General features: G+C 23.0%; 1 protein-coding gene across 2 annotated transcripts in view; it reads left to right on the top strand.

Moving 5' to 3' along the window:
* The window catches only part of LOC117172432 (protein sel-1 homolog 1), a 47,587-nt gene that overhangs the window by 26,337 nt on the left and 4,116 nt on the right, over positions 1-17,134 (top strand). For both annotated transcript variants that reach the window (XM_033360357.1, XM_033360356.1), the window contains exons 5-6: positions 5,422-5,650; positions 12,726-13,132. In XM_033360357.1, coding sequence (XP_033216248.1) covers positions 5,422-5,650; positions 12,726-13,132 — 636 coding nt within the window. The remainder of the gene's footprint in view (positions 1-5,421; positions 5,651-12,725; positions 13,133-17,134) is intronic.

Raw genomic sequence — 17,134 nt, 5'->3', positions numbered from 1 at the left:
TCATTTTAGTTAATAATTCACCAGTTTTGTTGGAAATTAATTCCTTCAACTGAAAATTGGTATATAAATTTTTTATTAAAACTTGATATTTTTTGGATAAAATCAACATTCTTTTTGAAAAATTGTCTTTTTTTAATGAAAATTAAACATTTGGTTGAAAATGATTATTTTTTATTTAAATATTAAACTATTTTTTTGATAATTTATGTACAATCTGGTTTCAAAAATTGTCTTCTTTAATTGAAAATCCACATATCTGGTTAGAAATCGATTTTTTAAAATGTTTTTCTTCTTTGAAAGTTAATTTTCTTGTTTAAGATTTCTTCTTTTCGGTTAAAAGTTCAAGTAGTCTAGTTAAATAATTTTCATTCTATTTGAAAATTCATCTTTTAAGCTGGAAATAAATTTACTTGATTGAAAAATAAACTCTTTTGTTGAAACTTAATTTTTGTATTAAAGATTCATAATTTTAATTACAAATCCATTTCTTTGTTTGAAAAATGAGCTACTTTATTAAGAAATTGTTTTTTCTTTCGGTGAAAAGGAATTTTTTACCAAAAATTTAACTATATTTCTGAAAATCCGATTTTTTTTGTTAAGAATTAGATTTTTAACGGAAAACTCAACTATTCTATTTTTGGCTAAAATTGTTTTTTTTTTTTTTGTTAAAAACTCAACTGTTTCGTTGAAAATTGATATTTTTTATCTCAAAATTAAACTATTTTTTTGAAAATTCTTGTAATTTGTAGAAAATTCTTCTTTTTTTGCAGAAAATTTATCAGTTTTGAAAAATAAATTCTTCGAATCAAAATTAATTTTTTTATTTGAAGATTTATCATTTTAATTAAAAATCCATTTCTTTGGTTGAAAAGTGAGCTATTTTATTGAAAACTTGTTTTTTCTTTGGATGATAACAAATTTTGTTAACCCAAAATTTCACTATTTTTCGAAAAATCCGATTTTTGTTTGTTTCTTAAGAATTACATTTTTAGTGAAATATTAAAATATTCTATTTTTAGCTCCTTTATGGTGAAGAATTGAAGTTTTCCAGTTAAATATTCATCATTTTAGTTTTTTAAGAAGAAACATTTTTCAATTTTAAGTCTGGTAAAATTTTAATTTATAAATAAATCATTTTATTTGAAAATTCATTTTTTCTGGTTAGAAATAAATTTACTTGGTTGAAAAATAATCTCTTTTGTTGAAAATTAATTTTTTACTGAAGATTTATCATTTTAATTAAAAATGCATTTCTTTGTTTAAAAAATGCGCTATTTTATTTAAAATTCGTTTCTTTTTTGTTTGAAAATAATTTTGTTCTTAAACTGAAAATAAAAATACTATTCCTGTTGTATATTCCACAATTTTAGTTAAAAATTTATTTTTGTTGTTGAAAATTCATTTTTTGAGCAAAAACATTCAATTTTTGGTTAAAAAAATATCTTTTTTATTACAAAATTCGTCTTTTTTAGTTGATCGTTAATTTTTTTAGCTTAATATTGAATTATTTCAGTTTCAGTTGATAATTTATCTTTTTTAGTAAAAATTATTTTTATTTTTTTATTAAAAGTTCTACTATTTTAGACAAAGATTAAATGTTTTAGATGAAAACTCATTTTTGTTGTTTAAAATTCAACTATTCCCTTTGAGAATTCATAATTTTAATTTGAAATTCATCAGTTAAGATGAAAATTTTATTTGTTTTTGTTTACCAAAAATGTAACCATTCCATTTTGTTAAAATTCATGTATTTTGTTGAAAAAGGGTAATTTTTGGTAGAAAATTAATCTTTTTGTTTGAAAATTAATTTTTTTGGACAAAAATTCAAGCGCTTAAGATAAATATTCATAATTTATTTGAAAATTTATCTGTTTGTTTTAAAATTGAACTATTCCAGTTAAATATCCATAATTTGATTGGAAAATTCATTTATTTTGAAATTTTTGCTCTGTCGAGTTAAATAATGTTTAAAATGAAGGTCATGATTGAAAATAAATGTTTTCGACCGTAAATATTATTAGGTGGACAAATGTAAACACCCGATTGAAACTTTCTAAACTATTTTAAATTAAAAAATAACTTCAAAATAATATACTCAATAACAATAACATATTATTCTTATAAAAAATTCCAGTAAGTTGAAGAAATACTTCGAAATTTTGAAAAAATTTAAATTTAATTTAAAATTTGAAATTATTTAAGCAAAGTGTGTACGTCTATCGCCAAAATATAGATTTGGGTAGATTTCGAACAAAAAATTTAAAAGATTTTTAAGAATTTGGAATGGCTTCAGAAGATAAAAAAACATTTTCTAGGAAAATTAATAATGATTCTTATTTTGAAAAGATAATTTTGAGTGATTATTATTATTATTATTATTTAGAAAGATTTACAAAATTATCAAAAATGAATGTGGAAGATTGGTAAGGAAATCTGTTTAATTTGGCAGAATTTAAAAATAAATTTTTAAAAATTGTATTCATTTTAAAAGATGTTTAGAAGTTCTAAAATAATTTAACAAAATGTAAACAACATTTAGATCCTTTAAGATTTTCAAATAAAATTTGGAAGCATTTTAAGGATTTTTTTGGACCATTTAAAATATAAATAATTTACTTTTTAATTTAAGAAGTTTTCAGTTTACAAGAAAATGTAATCGTTCAATTTTTTATTTTTCTGGCTTAAAATTGTTTTAAATGATATAATTGCTACATAAATTAATTAAACTTTATTTAAACTTAAATTCATTGAAACTCACATGAGAATTTATGAGAATATCAGAATTTATTTTAATTAATAGGAAATTAATAGATTTTATGCTTTCACGATGATCTTTTTTTGATAAAAATGCAGCTGTTTGATTAGAAATTAAGCTGTTCTGTTTTCTTGAAGACTTAACTATTTCGTAGAAAATTTACTTTTTGTTTAAAATTTATATTTTGGTGTTGAAAAATGAACTCAAATATTTTCTGGATAGTTTCACTTATGAAAAAAATTGGTTTCTTATTACAAATTCATTTGTTTTAGTACAAAGTTGATCTTTTTTGGATAAAAATGTAACTATTTGGTAGAGAATTTTACTATTTTGTTAAAAATTCATCCTTTTTGGTTGAAAAAATTCGTCTTTTTGGATTGAAAATTCAAATTTTTTTCGTCGAAACTTATTTTTTTTTGTTACAAAAATTCAATTTTTCATGTTACTGAGTTAACTGGAATCTTTTTTGGATGAAAACTCAACTTTTTTAAAATAAAAAATTATTTTGCTCTACCATAAGTTTCATATATTTTGATAAAAATGCAACTATTTGCTAGAGATGAATTTAAATAAAAATAAAATTAATTTTCAATGAAATAGATGAATTTTGAACTAAAAAAAGAAAAAATTCAATAAAAAACGGAAATTACATTTTGAAATACAAATTTTTTATGTTTTATGTTAAAAAATTCAATTTTCAAAAAAAAAATTTTTGAACTAAAAATCGTCACTATTTTATAATCAAAAATTAAGTAAATAAATTTTGAGTTAATAAATAATTGTTCAATCAAAGAGATGAATTTTTAATTAAAATTATGGAACATGCAACTGGAACAATAGTTACATTTTTAGTTCAAAAGAATAATAATTTTCAAATAAAAAAAACAATTCAACAAAATACTTAAATTTACGGCTAAAAATTCCTTTTTATCCACAGAAAAAATCAAGTTTTCAATTAAACAGCTTATTTTTTAACAAAACAGTTGTACTTTCAGCCAAGTAATTTTATTTTTAACCTAAGAGCTGAATTTTTAACTAAAATTATTATTATTTAATTAGAATACTTACATTTTTAACTAAAAAGAAGAATTTTTAAACAAGGAGATTAAATTTAAAAAGAGAATTTACTGAGTTAACTGGAATCTTCTTTGGATGAAAACTCAACTTTTTTTGTAATAAAAAGTTTTTTTGATTGAAAATAAATATATTTTTTAATAAAAATGAAACTATTTGCTATAGAATTCAACAATGTTGTTAAAAAGTCATCGTTTTTGGTTAAAAATTCGTCTTTTTGGATTGAAAATTGAATTTTCTTTTATAGAAAATTAGTTCTTGTTAAAAACTGCACACTTTGGTCGTGAAAATTGATCTTTTTGATTTAAAACTTCATCTGTTATAGAAAAATTTACCTTTTTGGATGAAAATGCAACTTTTTCGTTCAAAATCGTTCTTCTTTGCTTGATAATTTATCTAATTTGTTTAAAACATTTGGTTAAATCGCTTCGTTAAGAAATCACTTTTTTTGTTAAAGATTTATATTTTAAGTTGAAAAGTTATCTCGTTGGTTAAAATTTTAATTATCTTGTTGAATTTTTTTATTAAAGGCTTAAGTCTGGTTCAAAATTGATATTTTTGTTGTAAAAAATAATTTTTTAGTTTGAATTTTTTTTTTTGCGTAAAAGTGCATCAGTTTAAAAATTGCATGTTTGTAAAGAATATTTGTCTTTTGGTTTGAAGGTTCAATAATTTAGATAAAATTCTTTTCTTTTGTTGTAAAAAGGGGGAGGGTCGGTAAGGCCGGTTTTTGGCCCCAGCCACCCCCACCCCCCTTACAAATATAAGAAACACCACTACCCACCAACTGTATTTTCGAGAGATTTGACACTCTTAAACATATATTCTGAGGTTAGCTCGGGTTTACTATGGTTTTCGGGGTCGCCGAATACAAATCTGGCGTCCTTTGACTTTTATCGCGTCAGGTTCAAGGTCATTGGAAGGTCAAATCGAGAGAAAACGATAAAAAAATCCAAAAAAATACGTTATAGGTTTTTGGAGTCGCTAATTACAAATCTGGCATCCGTTGAACTCTATCGCTTTAGGTTCAAGGTCATTTGAAGGTCATTTGAAGATCAAATCGAGAAAAAACGGTAAAAAAATGTTTAAAAAAATATGTTATAGGTTTTTGGGGTCGCTGATTACGAACCTGGTGTCCTCTGACCTTTATCGCGTCAGTTTCAAGGTCATGGGAAGGTCAAATCGAGAAAAAACGCTGAAAAAAAATGTTATAGGTTTTCGGGGTCGCTGATTACAAATCTGGCATCCGTTGACCTCTATCGCTTCAGGTTCAAGGTCATTTGAAGGTCAAATCGAGGAAAAAGCTTGAACCTGAAGCGATAGAGTTCAACGGATGCCAGATTCGTAATTAGCGACTCCAAAAACCTATAACGTATTTTTTTGGATTTTTTTACCGTTTTCTCTCGATTTGACCTTCCAATGATCTTGAACCTGACGCGATAAAAGTCAAAGGACGCCAGATTTGTATTCGGCCAGATTTGTATAAATTGAAATTAAATTCTCGGGAATTTAAAAACTGTAATTAGAAAATGCTATTTTCAATTGCTTTCGATTTATGAACATTTTTTTTTGTTTTTTTTTTTGTTTTTTAGATATATTTAGAAGGCAGTGATATCGTGAAACAGGACAATGAAACGGCCTACAAGTACTTTAAAAAAGCTGCCGAGTTGGGAAATCCGGTGGGTCAGAGTGGACTGGGATTGATGTATTTGTACGGTAGAGGAGTGGACAGAGACACGTCGAAAGCTCTCCAGTATTTCAGCCAAGCTGCTGATCAAGGATGGGTCGATGGACAACTGCAGTTGGGCAATATGTACTTCAGTGAGTTACAAATATCAACTTAATCTCCTTCAAATTTTCATAATTTTCAGTGAAAACCCTCAATTTTAAAACCAAAAAGTCGAATTTTTAACAAAAATAATCTAGCCTTCAAAGGAAGAAATGAATTTTAAACTAAAATAATAAAACTTCAACTTAAAACATTAGTTTTTAACCAAGTTGTTCAACTTTCAATCAAGCAGTTGAATTTTCAGATTGAATTTTTATTAAAAGCAGTTGAATACAAACAAAAAATAAAAATTTGAAATAAATTATTTCAGTTCTGAACTAAAACGGATTAATTTTGAATCATAGAGTTACATTTTGAACAAGAAAAATTAATTTTCTACGAAAAATACTAATTTTTATTGAAATAAATATTTTTTTTTTTAGAAAATAGTTCAATTTTTAATCAAGGGGATTAATTTTATACTAAAAATACCATTTTTCTGCAAAGTACATCAATTTTCAATTTTAAAGCAAAATAGTCGAATTTTTAACAAAAATAGTTAAGCTTTTAAACGAAGATATGAATTTTTATTAACAGCAGTTGAATCCAACCAAAAAATAAGAATTTGAAATAAATTATTTCAGTCCTGAACTAAAACGGATTAATTTTGAATCATAGAGTTACATTTTGAAACAGAAAAATACTAATTTTCTACGAAAAATACTAATTTTTATACTAAAAATACCATTTTTCTGCAGAATACATAAATTTTTAATGAAATATTTCAATTTTCTACTATAAATTATACATTTTCCACAAAAAATGGAATAGTTAAATTTGCAGTTCAAACCATTTATTTTAAATCAAAAAAAGTAGATGAATTTTCAAGCCGAAGAGAGGAATTTTCGAAAAAAAGTTTGATTTTCAACCTGGAAATACTAATTTTCAACAATGTAATATTTGATATTTCAACCAAAAAAGATTAAAATTTTTAATGAAAAAAAAAAACACTTTAATATAACGAAAAAATACAAATTTCTGACCATACTTTGAATTTTTAAAGAAAAAATTTTATTTTCCACAAAAAACACGAATTTTAAACAAAATCTGTTTCAATTTGCAACTTAAAAAATTAATCTTTTATCAAAAAGATAAATTCTTAACAAAATACATAAATTTTTAACTAAATAGTTAAATTTTCTATAAAAAAATAAGAATTTCCAACAAATTATTTCAATCCTCAACTAAAACATATTCATTTCAAACCCTAGAATTACATTTTTTAAGAGAAAAATTAATTTTCCTCAAAAAAATACTAATTTTTAATAAAATACATATATTTTGTACGAAATAGTTAGATTTTAAATCAAGGGGATTTATTTTATACTAAAAATACAAATTTTCTACAAAATATATAAATTTTCAATAAAATAGTTCAATTTTCTACTATAAATGAACAATTTAAAAAAAATGAAATCGTTAAATTTTCAGATAAACCCATTTATTTTAAAATAAAAAAAGTAGTTGAATTTTCAGGCCAAAGGGAGGAATTTTCGAAAAAAAAGTTTGATTTTCAACCTGGAAATACTAATTTTCAATTATTTAATATTTGATATTTCAACCAAAAAAGATTTTAATTTTTAATAAAAAAAAAAACACTTTAAAATAACTAAAAAAATACGAATTTTTAACCATATATTGAATTTTTAATGAAAAAATTTTATTTTCCACAAAAAACACGAATTTTAAACCAAATCTGTTTCAATTTGCAACTTAAAAGATTAATCTTTTATCAAAAAGATAAATTCTTAACAAAATACATAAATTTTTAACTAAGTAGTTGAATTTTCTACCAAAAAATAAGAATTTAATTTAATAAAAAAAATAACGGTTTAATATAACAAAAAAGGACGAATTTTCAAAAAAAAAAAAAAAAAAAAACTTGAATCGTCAACTAAAACTAATTAATTTTCAACCAAACAGTTGCATTTTTAAACAAAAAATTTTATTTTCCACAAAAAAAAAAATTTTAACCAAATAATTTTTTATATGCAACTGAAAAGATTAATCTTTTGTCAAAAAGATGAAATATTACCAAAACACATAAATTTTTAACCAAATGGTTCAATTTTCTATCAAAAAATAAAAATTTTTCACAAATGATATATTTTCTAACAAATAGTTAAATTTTAAACCAAGCGGATTAATTTGATACTAAAAATACAAATTTTCTACAAAATACATAAATTTTCCATCAAATATTTCAATTTTCTACTATAAATGATCAATTTAAAAAAAAAAAATGGATAAGAATTTTCAAAAAATTATTTATTTTCTAACAAATAGTTAAATTTTAAACTGAGAGGATTAATTTTATACCAAAAACACAATTTTTTGCGAAATACATAAATTTTCAATCAATTTTAAAATAAAAAGTCGATTTTTTAACAAATTGTTTAAATCCTCAACTAAAACAGATTAATTTTCAACCATAAAGTTAAATTTTGAGCGTGAAAAATTAATTTTCTACGAAAAAAAATAGTATTTTTTAATAAAATACATATATTTTCTACTAAATAGTTAAATTTTAAACCAAGGGGATTAATTTTATACTAAAAACACAAATATTCTACAAAATACATAAATTTTCCATCAAATATTTTAATTTTCTACTATAAATAATCAATTTTTAACAAAAAATGGAATAGTTGAATTTTCAGTTTAAACCATTTATTTTAAAACAAAAAAAGTAGATGAATTTTCAAGTGGAAGAGAAGAATTCTCAAAAAAAAAGTTTGATTTTCAACCTGGAAATACTAATTTTCAACAATGTAATATTTGATATTTTAACCACAAAAGATTTTAATTGAAAAAACAGTTTAATATAACCGAAAAAGACGAATTTTCAACAAAATACTCGAATCGTCAACTAAAAAAGATTAATTTTTAACCGTACATTGCAATTTTTAAACAAAAAATGTTGAATTTGCTACAGAAAAGATTAATCTTTTGTCAAAAAGATAAAATATGAACAAAATTTTTTTATTTTGAACCAGAAAGTTGAATTTTCTACCAAAAAATGAGAATTTTCAACAAATTATATATTTTCTACAAAATAGTTACATTTTAAAGCATAGAGTTAAATTTTTAACGAGAAAAATTAATTTTTTTACCAAAAAAATACTATTTTTTAATAAAATACATATATTTTCTAATAAATATTTCAACTACAAAAGATTTCAAATTTAATAAAAAAAAAATTTTAAACACTAATATAACCAAAAAAACGAATTTTTAATAAAATACGTGAATCGTCAACTGAAACAAAAATTAATTTTCTAGCAAATTGTGAAATTTTCTAGTAAAAAAAATTGTAATAAATATATTTAATTTTCGACCAAAAAATACAAATTTTAAACCAAATATATGTATTTTTCACCAAATAGTTCAATTTTTAACTAAGAAGATTTATTTTCTGTCAAAAAAGATAAATTCGTAACAAAATACATACATTTTTAACCAAATAGTTGAATTTTCTATCAAAAAAAGTCTATTTGTTAACAAAATACTTGAATATTTAACTAAAACGGATTAATTTTTAACCATACATTGAATTTTTAATGAAAAAATTTTATTTTGCACAAAAAATGCGAATTTTAAGCTAAATACATTAATTTTTTTACTAAATAATTTTCTAAATTTTATTTAATTAATTTATATTTCACATTTTTTTCGTTTCTAAAAATGTTCAACAAATTAATTTTTTTTTAAATTTTTTAATTTTTAAAAATAGATAAAATTTTGATTTTAATGCCAAAAATTAAGAATGAAAATGATCAATTTTGAAGCTAAAAAGATAATTTTTTAAAACTAAAGATGATGTAGTATAATTCTTATTCAGGAGAATTAATTTTCAACTAAATAGTTGCATTTTTAAGCAAAATGTGAAATTTTCTAGTAAAAAAAATATTTTTATATAAAATTATTTGAAATTTCAACCCAAGAATATGAATTTTTGAACAAAATAGTTATATTTTCAGTTTTAAAAAAAATAAATAAATTTTAAACCAAAGAGTTAAGTTTTTTTTACTAAAAATTTAAATTTTCAATACAAAAATGAAAGTTAAATTTTCAGTTAAAACCATTAATTTTGAAACACAAAAAGTAGATTTTTTAACAAAATTTCTAAAGCTTTCAAACGAAGATATAACAAAAAAAGTCTTGTTTTCAACAAAATACTTAATCCTCAAGTAAAATGGAATAATTTTTAACCATAAATTTTATTTTTATCCAAAAGATTTGATTTTCTACCAAAAAGTACAAATTGTAAACAAAATGTATTTTTTACTAAATAATTCAATTTTTAACTGAGAAGATTTATTTTTTGTCAATGGAGTTGATGTTAGTCGAAATTTTATTTGATTACTTTTTCGTCTATATATTTTTTGTTTCTAAAAATGATGAAACAAATAGTTGAATTTTTAAGCTGGAAAAGATAAATTATTACCAAAAAATTATGTAGTGTAATTTTTATTGAGAAGAATTAATTTTCAATAAAAACAAAGAAACGATTTTTCGACAAATCAGTTTAATTTGGTACCAGATAAGTGGCTTAATTGTATATCAAATTTTGAAATTCCCAAGTAAAAAACGAGATTTTTCTATCAAACATTTGAACTTTCAAACCAAAAATTTAAATTTCCAATAAAATAGTTAGATTTTCAGTTAAAAAAAAAATATTCTTGCCAAAAAAAAACAACAATAAAACGTTAGTTTTAACTAAAACAAAAGTTTAACAACAAAATAATAACTAACAAAAAAACAAACTTTTAAGTCGAATTTTCGACCAAATAGTTATCTAAATATGATTTTTTGAAACGAAAAATTAGTTTCTATGAAAAGAAATTTAATACAAAAAAAAAAGAATTTTTTCTACGAAAAAGGATGACTTTTCAACAAAATTATTGAATTTTTAACCAAAAAAGGTTGACGTTTTAACAACATCCAAAAAAATTCCAGTTAACTTTTTAAGATCAAAATATGAGTTTTTAAAAGAAAAAATAAGTTTCTGCGAAAATTTTTTTTTCAATTTAAAGAGACGTATTTTTTGTACCAAAAAGTATGATTATTTAGCAAAATATTTAATTTTCAACCAAGCAGTTGCATCTTTATCAAAGAAAGACGAAATTTCTTTTAAAACAGATGAATGTTGAATTAAAAAACAAACAATTTAAACAAAAAAGTAATTTTTTGTACGAAATAGTTAAATTTTCAACAAAATAGCAGAAATTGTAACCAAAAAGTATGAATTTTCGATAAAATTGTTGAATTTTTAACCAAACTCTTGCATTTTTATCCAAGAAAGATGAAAATTTTACTGAAACAGGTAAATTTTTAATCCAAGAAGACGAATTTTTAACCAAAAAGCTTGACGTTTTAACCAAATTTTAGGATTCTCTACCAAATAGTTACATTTTAATCCATAAAAGATGAAATTTCTTTTAAAACAGATGAGCCTTTGTTACTATTTTTTTAAGTAGTTGAATTTTCTTCTGAAGAAGATTCCAGTTAACTTTTTAAGATCAAAATACTATGAAAGTAAAAATTTTTTTTGCGAAATAGTTTAATTTTAATAAAAATAGCAGAAATTGTAACCAAAAAGTATGACTTTTCGACAAAATTGTTCAATTGTTAACCAAACTCTTGCATTTTTATCCAAGAAAGATGAAAATTTTACTGAAACAGGTAAATTTTTAATCCAAGAAGACGAATTTTTAACCAAAAAGCTTGACGTTTTAACCAAATTTTAAGATTCTGTACCAAAGAGTTGCATTTTCACCCATAAAGGATGAAATTTTTTTTTTACAACAAATGAATGTTCGTTAAATTTTGTATTAAGTAGTTGAATTTTTAAACTTTTTAGGATCAAAACATGATTTTTTTTAAACAAAAAATAAGTTTGTATGAAAAAAATTCAATGCAAAATAAAAGAATTTTTTCTACGAAAAAGTATGACTATTCAACAAAATATTTTAATGTTTAACCAAACAGTTGCATCTTCATCCAAGAAAAATGAAAATTCTTTTAAAACAGATGAATTTTCAATAAAAAAAAAATTAGAAAATTTTAACAAAATAGTTGAATTTTCATCCCGAAAAGATTTCAGTTCTCTTTTCAAAACTAAAATTTTTAATTTAAACAAAATAGTAAGTTTTTTGCGAAGTAGTTCAATCTAAAAAAAATAACAGAACTTTTAACTAAAAAGTGTGACTTTTAAACAAAACAGTGGCATTATTATCGAAGAAAAATGCAATATTTCCACTAAAAAAGATAAACTTTTAAATCAAAACAAGTAGTTTTTATCTAAGAAATATTTCAGTCGATTTATCAGTAACAAAACGTTAATGTTTTACAAACAGATAAATTTTTCACTTAGAAGAGACGAATTCTTAAAAAAACAGTTAATTTTGTAGGCTGTTCTTTAAAAAAGAAAATAGTTCAATTTTGCAACCAAACAGTAAAATTTATAACTAAAACGATGATGTTGTGGATAAATTTGTCGCGAATTTGCAAAAATGACATGCCTAGCGTAACAACACTGTGGGCATAAAATTTGGCGACATTGTTACGACCTATTTACGACAACTTTACGACATCCTATGTCCATGTCGTTTCGGTGTCTTTGCGATATCGTAAAGACACCTTAACGACACGGACATAGGATGTCGTAAAGTTGTCGTAACGATGTAGTAAAAACGTCACCAAACTTTGCGCCCACTGGGATGTATTCCAATTGGAAATGGTTCACACCGCACTGAATATTTACGTTTGGACGGTATGGATATGCCACTGCAGCCCAGTGAACACAAAATTTGGCGACGTCTTTACGACATCGTTACGAGAACTTTACGACAGCCTATGTCCATGTCGTTAATGTGTCTTTATGATATCGTAAATAAGTCATATGATCTGACGATGTCTTTACGATATCGTAAAGACACCTTAACGACACGGACATAGGATGTCGTAAAGTTGTCGTATAGATGTCGTAACGATGTCGCCAAATTCTGGTGCCTACGGGGAAATCATAATTGAAGTACGGTGGCGGTGCCTTGTGTGTTTCTTCAGGTGGCACTGGAGTGAGACGTGACTATAAACTGGCAAACAAGTATTTTAATCTCGCGAGTCAGTCGGGCCACGTGCTGGCGTTTTACAATCTCGCGCAGATGCACGCTACCGGAACTGGAATGATGAGAAGTTGTCCGGCGGCAGTAGAGTTGCTGAAGAATGTCGCCGAGCGAGGAAAGTGGAGCGATCAGCTGATGGCAGCTCACACGGATTATCGAGAGGGCCGAATTGACGAGGCATTTGTCACCTATGCGCTCCTGGCTGAGATGGGCTACGAGGTCGCGCAGAGCAACGCTGCCTTTATTCTTGACAGAGGAGAGACCTCGATTCTCACCGAAGAGGAGGGACTCGTTCGGGCTCTCCAGCTCTGGGCTCGAGCCGCTGCTCAAGGATATTCAGCTGCTCAGGTAAGAAGAGAATTAACGAAAAAGGATTTTTTTTTCCCCTCCAAATTAGAGAAGGTACAGTGTTTTTTCCCGGTCAAGTTTTTCCAGTGGGCACAAAATTCTAGCACTGTGACGACATCTTTACGACATGAACATAGGATGTCGTAAAGTTGTCGGAAAATATGTCGTAACAATGTCGTAAAGACACAAGAGCGAGAAAAATGTGGAGATAAAATTATAAACCAAAGAGATTAATTTTCAACTAAAATTCTGAGAATTTAACTGAAATACTTGAATTTTTAACCGAAGAGAAGAATTTTTAAACCAGAGAAATAACTTTCAAATAAAATGATAATTTTTTACCAAAAAAATAGATTTTTTTAAAAACAATATACGTGAATTTTGAATTATATAGTTGTATGTTCAATTAAAAAAAGACAAATTTTCATTCAAATTGTTGATTCTTGAACTTGGAAAAAAATTAATTTTTAACAGGAAATGGAATTTTTTCATTATTTTTTAATTTAAAAAAATGTATCTTTACTCATGAATCCTTCGACTGGAATGGTTGAATTTTAAACAATAATATGAGTTTTCAACTCAAACAATGAATTTTCATCTGAAATAAATTGAACTTTTAAGCAAAAAAATTAATTATTATTAAAAGAGATCAATTGTTATCAAAAACTCAAATAATTACATTGTAAGTTAAGAAAATCGATTTGCAACTTAAAAAAAACGACTTTTTAAATAAAAAAAAGATAATTTTCAGACAAAAAAATAAATTTTTAATTAAAATTATGGCATATTTAACTGCAATACTTGAATTTTCGACTAAAAAGAAGAATTTTTAAATGATAGAATTAACTTTAAAAGAAAAAATAATTTTTTACCAAAATAGTAATTTTTTAAAACAAAATATGTGAATTTTCAACGAAATAACTGAATTTTCAATTAATAAAAGAAAAATTTATGGTCATTAGAAATGGAACGGTTACCAAAAACATGAATTTTCAACCAATAAGATCAATTTTCTACAAGAAACGATGAATAGTTAAATTTGCCGTTAAAAATGTACTTTTTAACAAGAAAAAAATCAAATTTTCAGAAATATAGTTAAATTTTTGGTTAAAAGAATCCTTTTCATCAAAAGAAAAAACAAGTTTTCATTCAAATAACTCATTTTCCATCCGAAAAAATAAATTTCTTATCAAAATGATGAATTAAAAAAATTAATTTTCAACGAAAGTGTTTATTTTCCAACCAACTAAATTTATTTGTAGCGTGAAAGACGAATTTTCCACTAAAATGATGAATATTAAACTAGAATACTTGAATTTTAAACCAAAAAGATGAATTTTTTAACAATAAGATTAATTTTCTACCAAAAAATATAATTTTTTAACTATATACATAAACTTTAACGAAATAGTGGAATTTTCAACCAAAGGAGACGAATTTACAATCAAATAGTTGGATTTTGAACTATAAAAAATTCAATTTTTAATAGATAATGAAATGGTTACATTTTTAATAAAAAATTAAATTCAACCAAAACTTAAATAATTAAATTGTAGGTTAAAAAAATCTATGTGCAACCATACAAGGCGAATTTTCGAATAAAAAAAAAAGATTTTTCAAACAAAAATTTAATAATTAAATTTTCAGCCAAAAAATGAAGGTTCAAACAAAAAAATGGATTTTAAACTAAAATTATGGAATACTTAGCTGGAATACTTGAATTTTCAACAACAACAAACGAAGAATCTTTAAACAATTAGATTAAATTTCAAAGAAAAAAATCATTTTCTACCGAAAAAGTAGATTTTTTAACAAAATACGTGATTTATTAAAGAAATAAATAAATTTTTTATTTAAAAATCAGTCAAATTTACATCCAAATTGCTAAATTTTGAACTAGAAAACGTCAATTTTTTAATCCAAAGTGAAACGGTTAAATTTTCAATTGAAAAAATGAACTTTTAACGAAACTAATAAATTTTCAACAAAAAATTATGAATCTTGAACTAAAATGATGAATATTTAACTAAATTACCTGAATTTTCAATTAAAAATATGATTTTTAAACAATAAGATTCTTTAAAAAAAAGATTAATTTTCTACCAAAATATATAATTATTTTGCAACAAAATTCGTGAAATTTAAACTAGGATAGATAACAATTTTTAACAGAAAATGGAATAGTAACATTTTACAAAAAAAATTTTTTTTAACCTTAACTGATGAATTTTTAAATAAAATAATGAATCATCAACTGGAATAGTTTAATTTAAACAGAAAAAAAAGAGTTTTCAACTAAAACAATGAATCTTCATCTGAAAAAGTTTAGATTTCTAAAAAAAAATAATAATTTTATTAAAAAAGATCAATTGTTGATCAAACCTTAAAAAATTAAGTTTTAAGTTAAGAAAATTTATTTTTAACCAAAAAATACGAATTTTCAACTAAAAATAGTGCATTTTTCAACTAAAAAACAACTTTTCAATCAAGTAGCTCATTTTTCAACGAAAGAAATTAATTTCAATTAAAATGATAAATCTTAAATAAAATAAAAAATAATTTTTAACAAAAGAGTTTATTTTTCCATTAAGTAAATTTATTTTTGATCTAAATGATGAATTTTGAACTAAAATTATGAATATTTCACTGGAATACTTAAATTTTTTAAAAAAAGAAAAGAATTTTTAAACAATGAGATTTTCTTTTAAGGGGAAAAAAATAATTTTCTACCAAAAAAGTAGATTTTTTTAACAAAATACGTGATTTATTAAAGAAATAAATTAATTTTTTATTTAAAAATCAGTCAAATTTACATCCAAATTGTTAAATTTTGAACTAGAAAATGTCAATTTTTCACCCAAAGTGCAACGGTTATATTTTCAGTTGAAAAAATTAACTTTCAACGCAACTAATAAATTTTCAACCAAAAAAAAAAGAATTATTTTCTACCAAAAATACAATTATTTTGCAACAACATACATGAAATTTAAAACAGGAAAAAAAATTTTTAACAGAAAATGGAATAGTTACATTTTACATAAACAAATTTTTTTAACCTTAACTCATAAAATTTCAATTAAAACAATGAATCTTCATCCGAAATTACCAAAAAATAATAATTTTTTTTTATAAAACAAAATATGTGAATTTTCAACGAAATAAGGGAATTTTTATTTTTCAAAAACAGAAAATTTACATCCAAATTTTTAAATTGTGAATTAGAAATGGTCAATTTTCAACGAAAAAAAGATCAATTTTCTACCGAAAAAATACGAATTTTTTCAGAAATTACATGAATTTTCACAAAACAGTTTAATTTTTAAATAAAAAATATCAATTTTCAACCAAATACTTGAATTTTCAGCAAAAAAAGATAAAACTTCAACCAAAAATATAACAATTAAATTTTCCATTATAAATTAATTTTTTAACAAAAAAATATCCAATTTTCAGAAATATAGTTAAATTTTCGGTAAAAAAAATCCTTTTCACCAAAAGAAAAAACAAGTTTTCATTCAAATAACTCATTTTCCATCCAAAGAAATTAATTTTTTTTATCAAAATGATGAATCTTGAAAAAAAATTTCATCTAAAAAGTGTATTTTCTAACCAAATAAATTTATTTCTAGCCTGAAAGAAGAATTTTTCACTAAAATGATAAATATTTACTTATAATACTTGAATTTTTAACAAAAAAAAAGAATTTTCAAAAAATGATATTAACTTCCAAAAAAAAATCATTTTTAACCAAAAAAGTCATTTTTTAAACAAAATGTTTGAATTTTCAACTAAATAAATGAATTTTCGATTAAGAAAGACAAACTTACATCCAAGTTGTTAAATTTTGAAAAAAAGATCAATTTTTAACACAAAGTGAAACGATCTAATTTTTTGTTGAAAAAATTAACTTTGAACCAAAATAATAAATTTTTAACGAAAATTATGAATCTATAACTGGAAAAATTTATCCAATAACATTACATTTTTACAAAAAAAAAAAAA

Source organism: Belonocnema kinseyi, chromosome 5, assembly GCF_010883055.1.
Source record: "Belonocnema kinseyi isolate 2016_QV_RU_SX_M_011 chromosome 5, B_treatae_v1, whole genome shotgun sequence".
Lineage (NCBI taxonomy): Eukaryota > Metazoa > Arthropoda > Insecta > Hymenoptera > Cynipidae > Belonocnema > Belonocnema kinseyi.
This window is presented reverse-complemented; position numbering and strand designations above follow the sequence as displayed.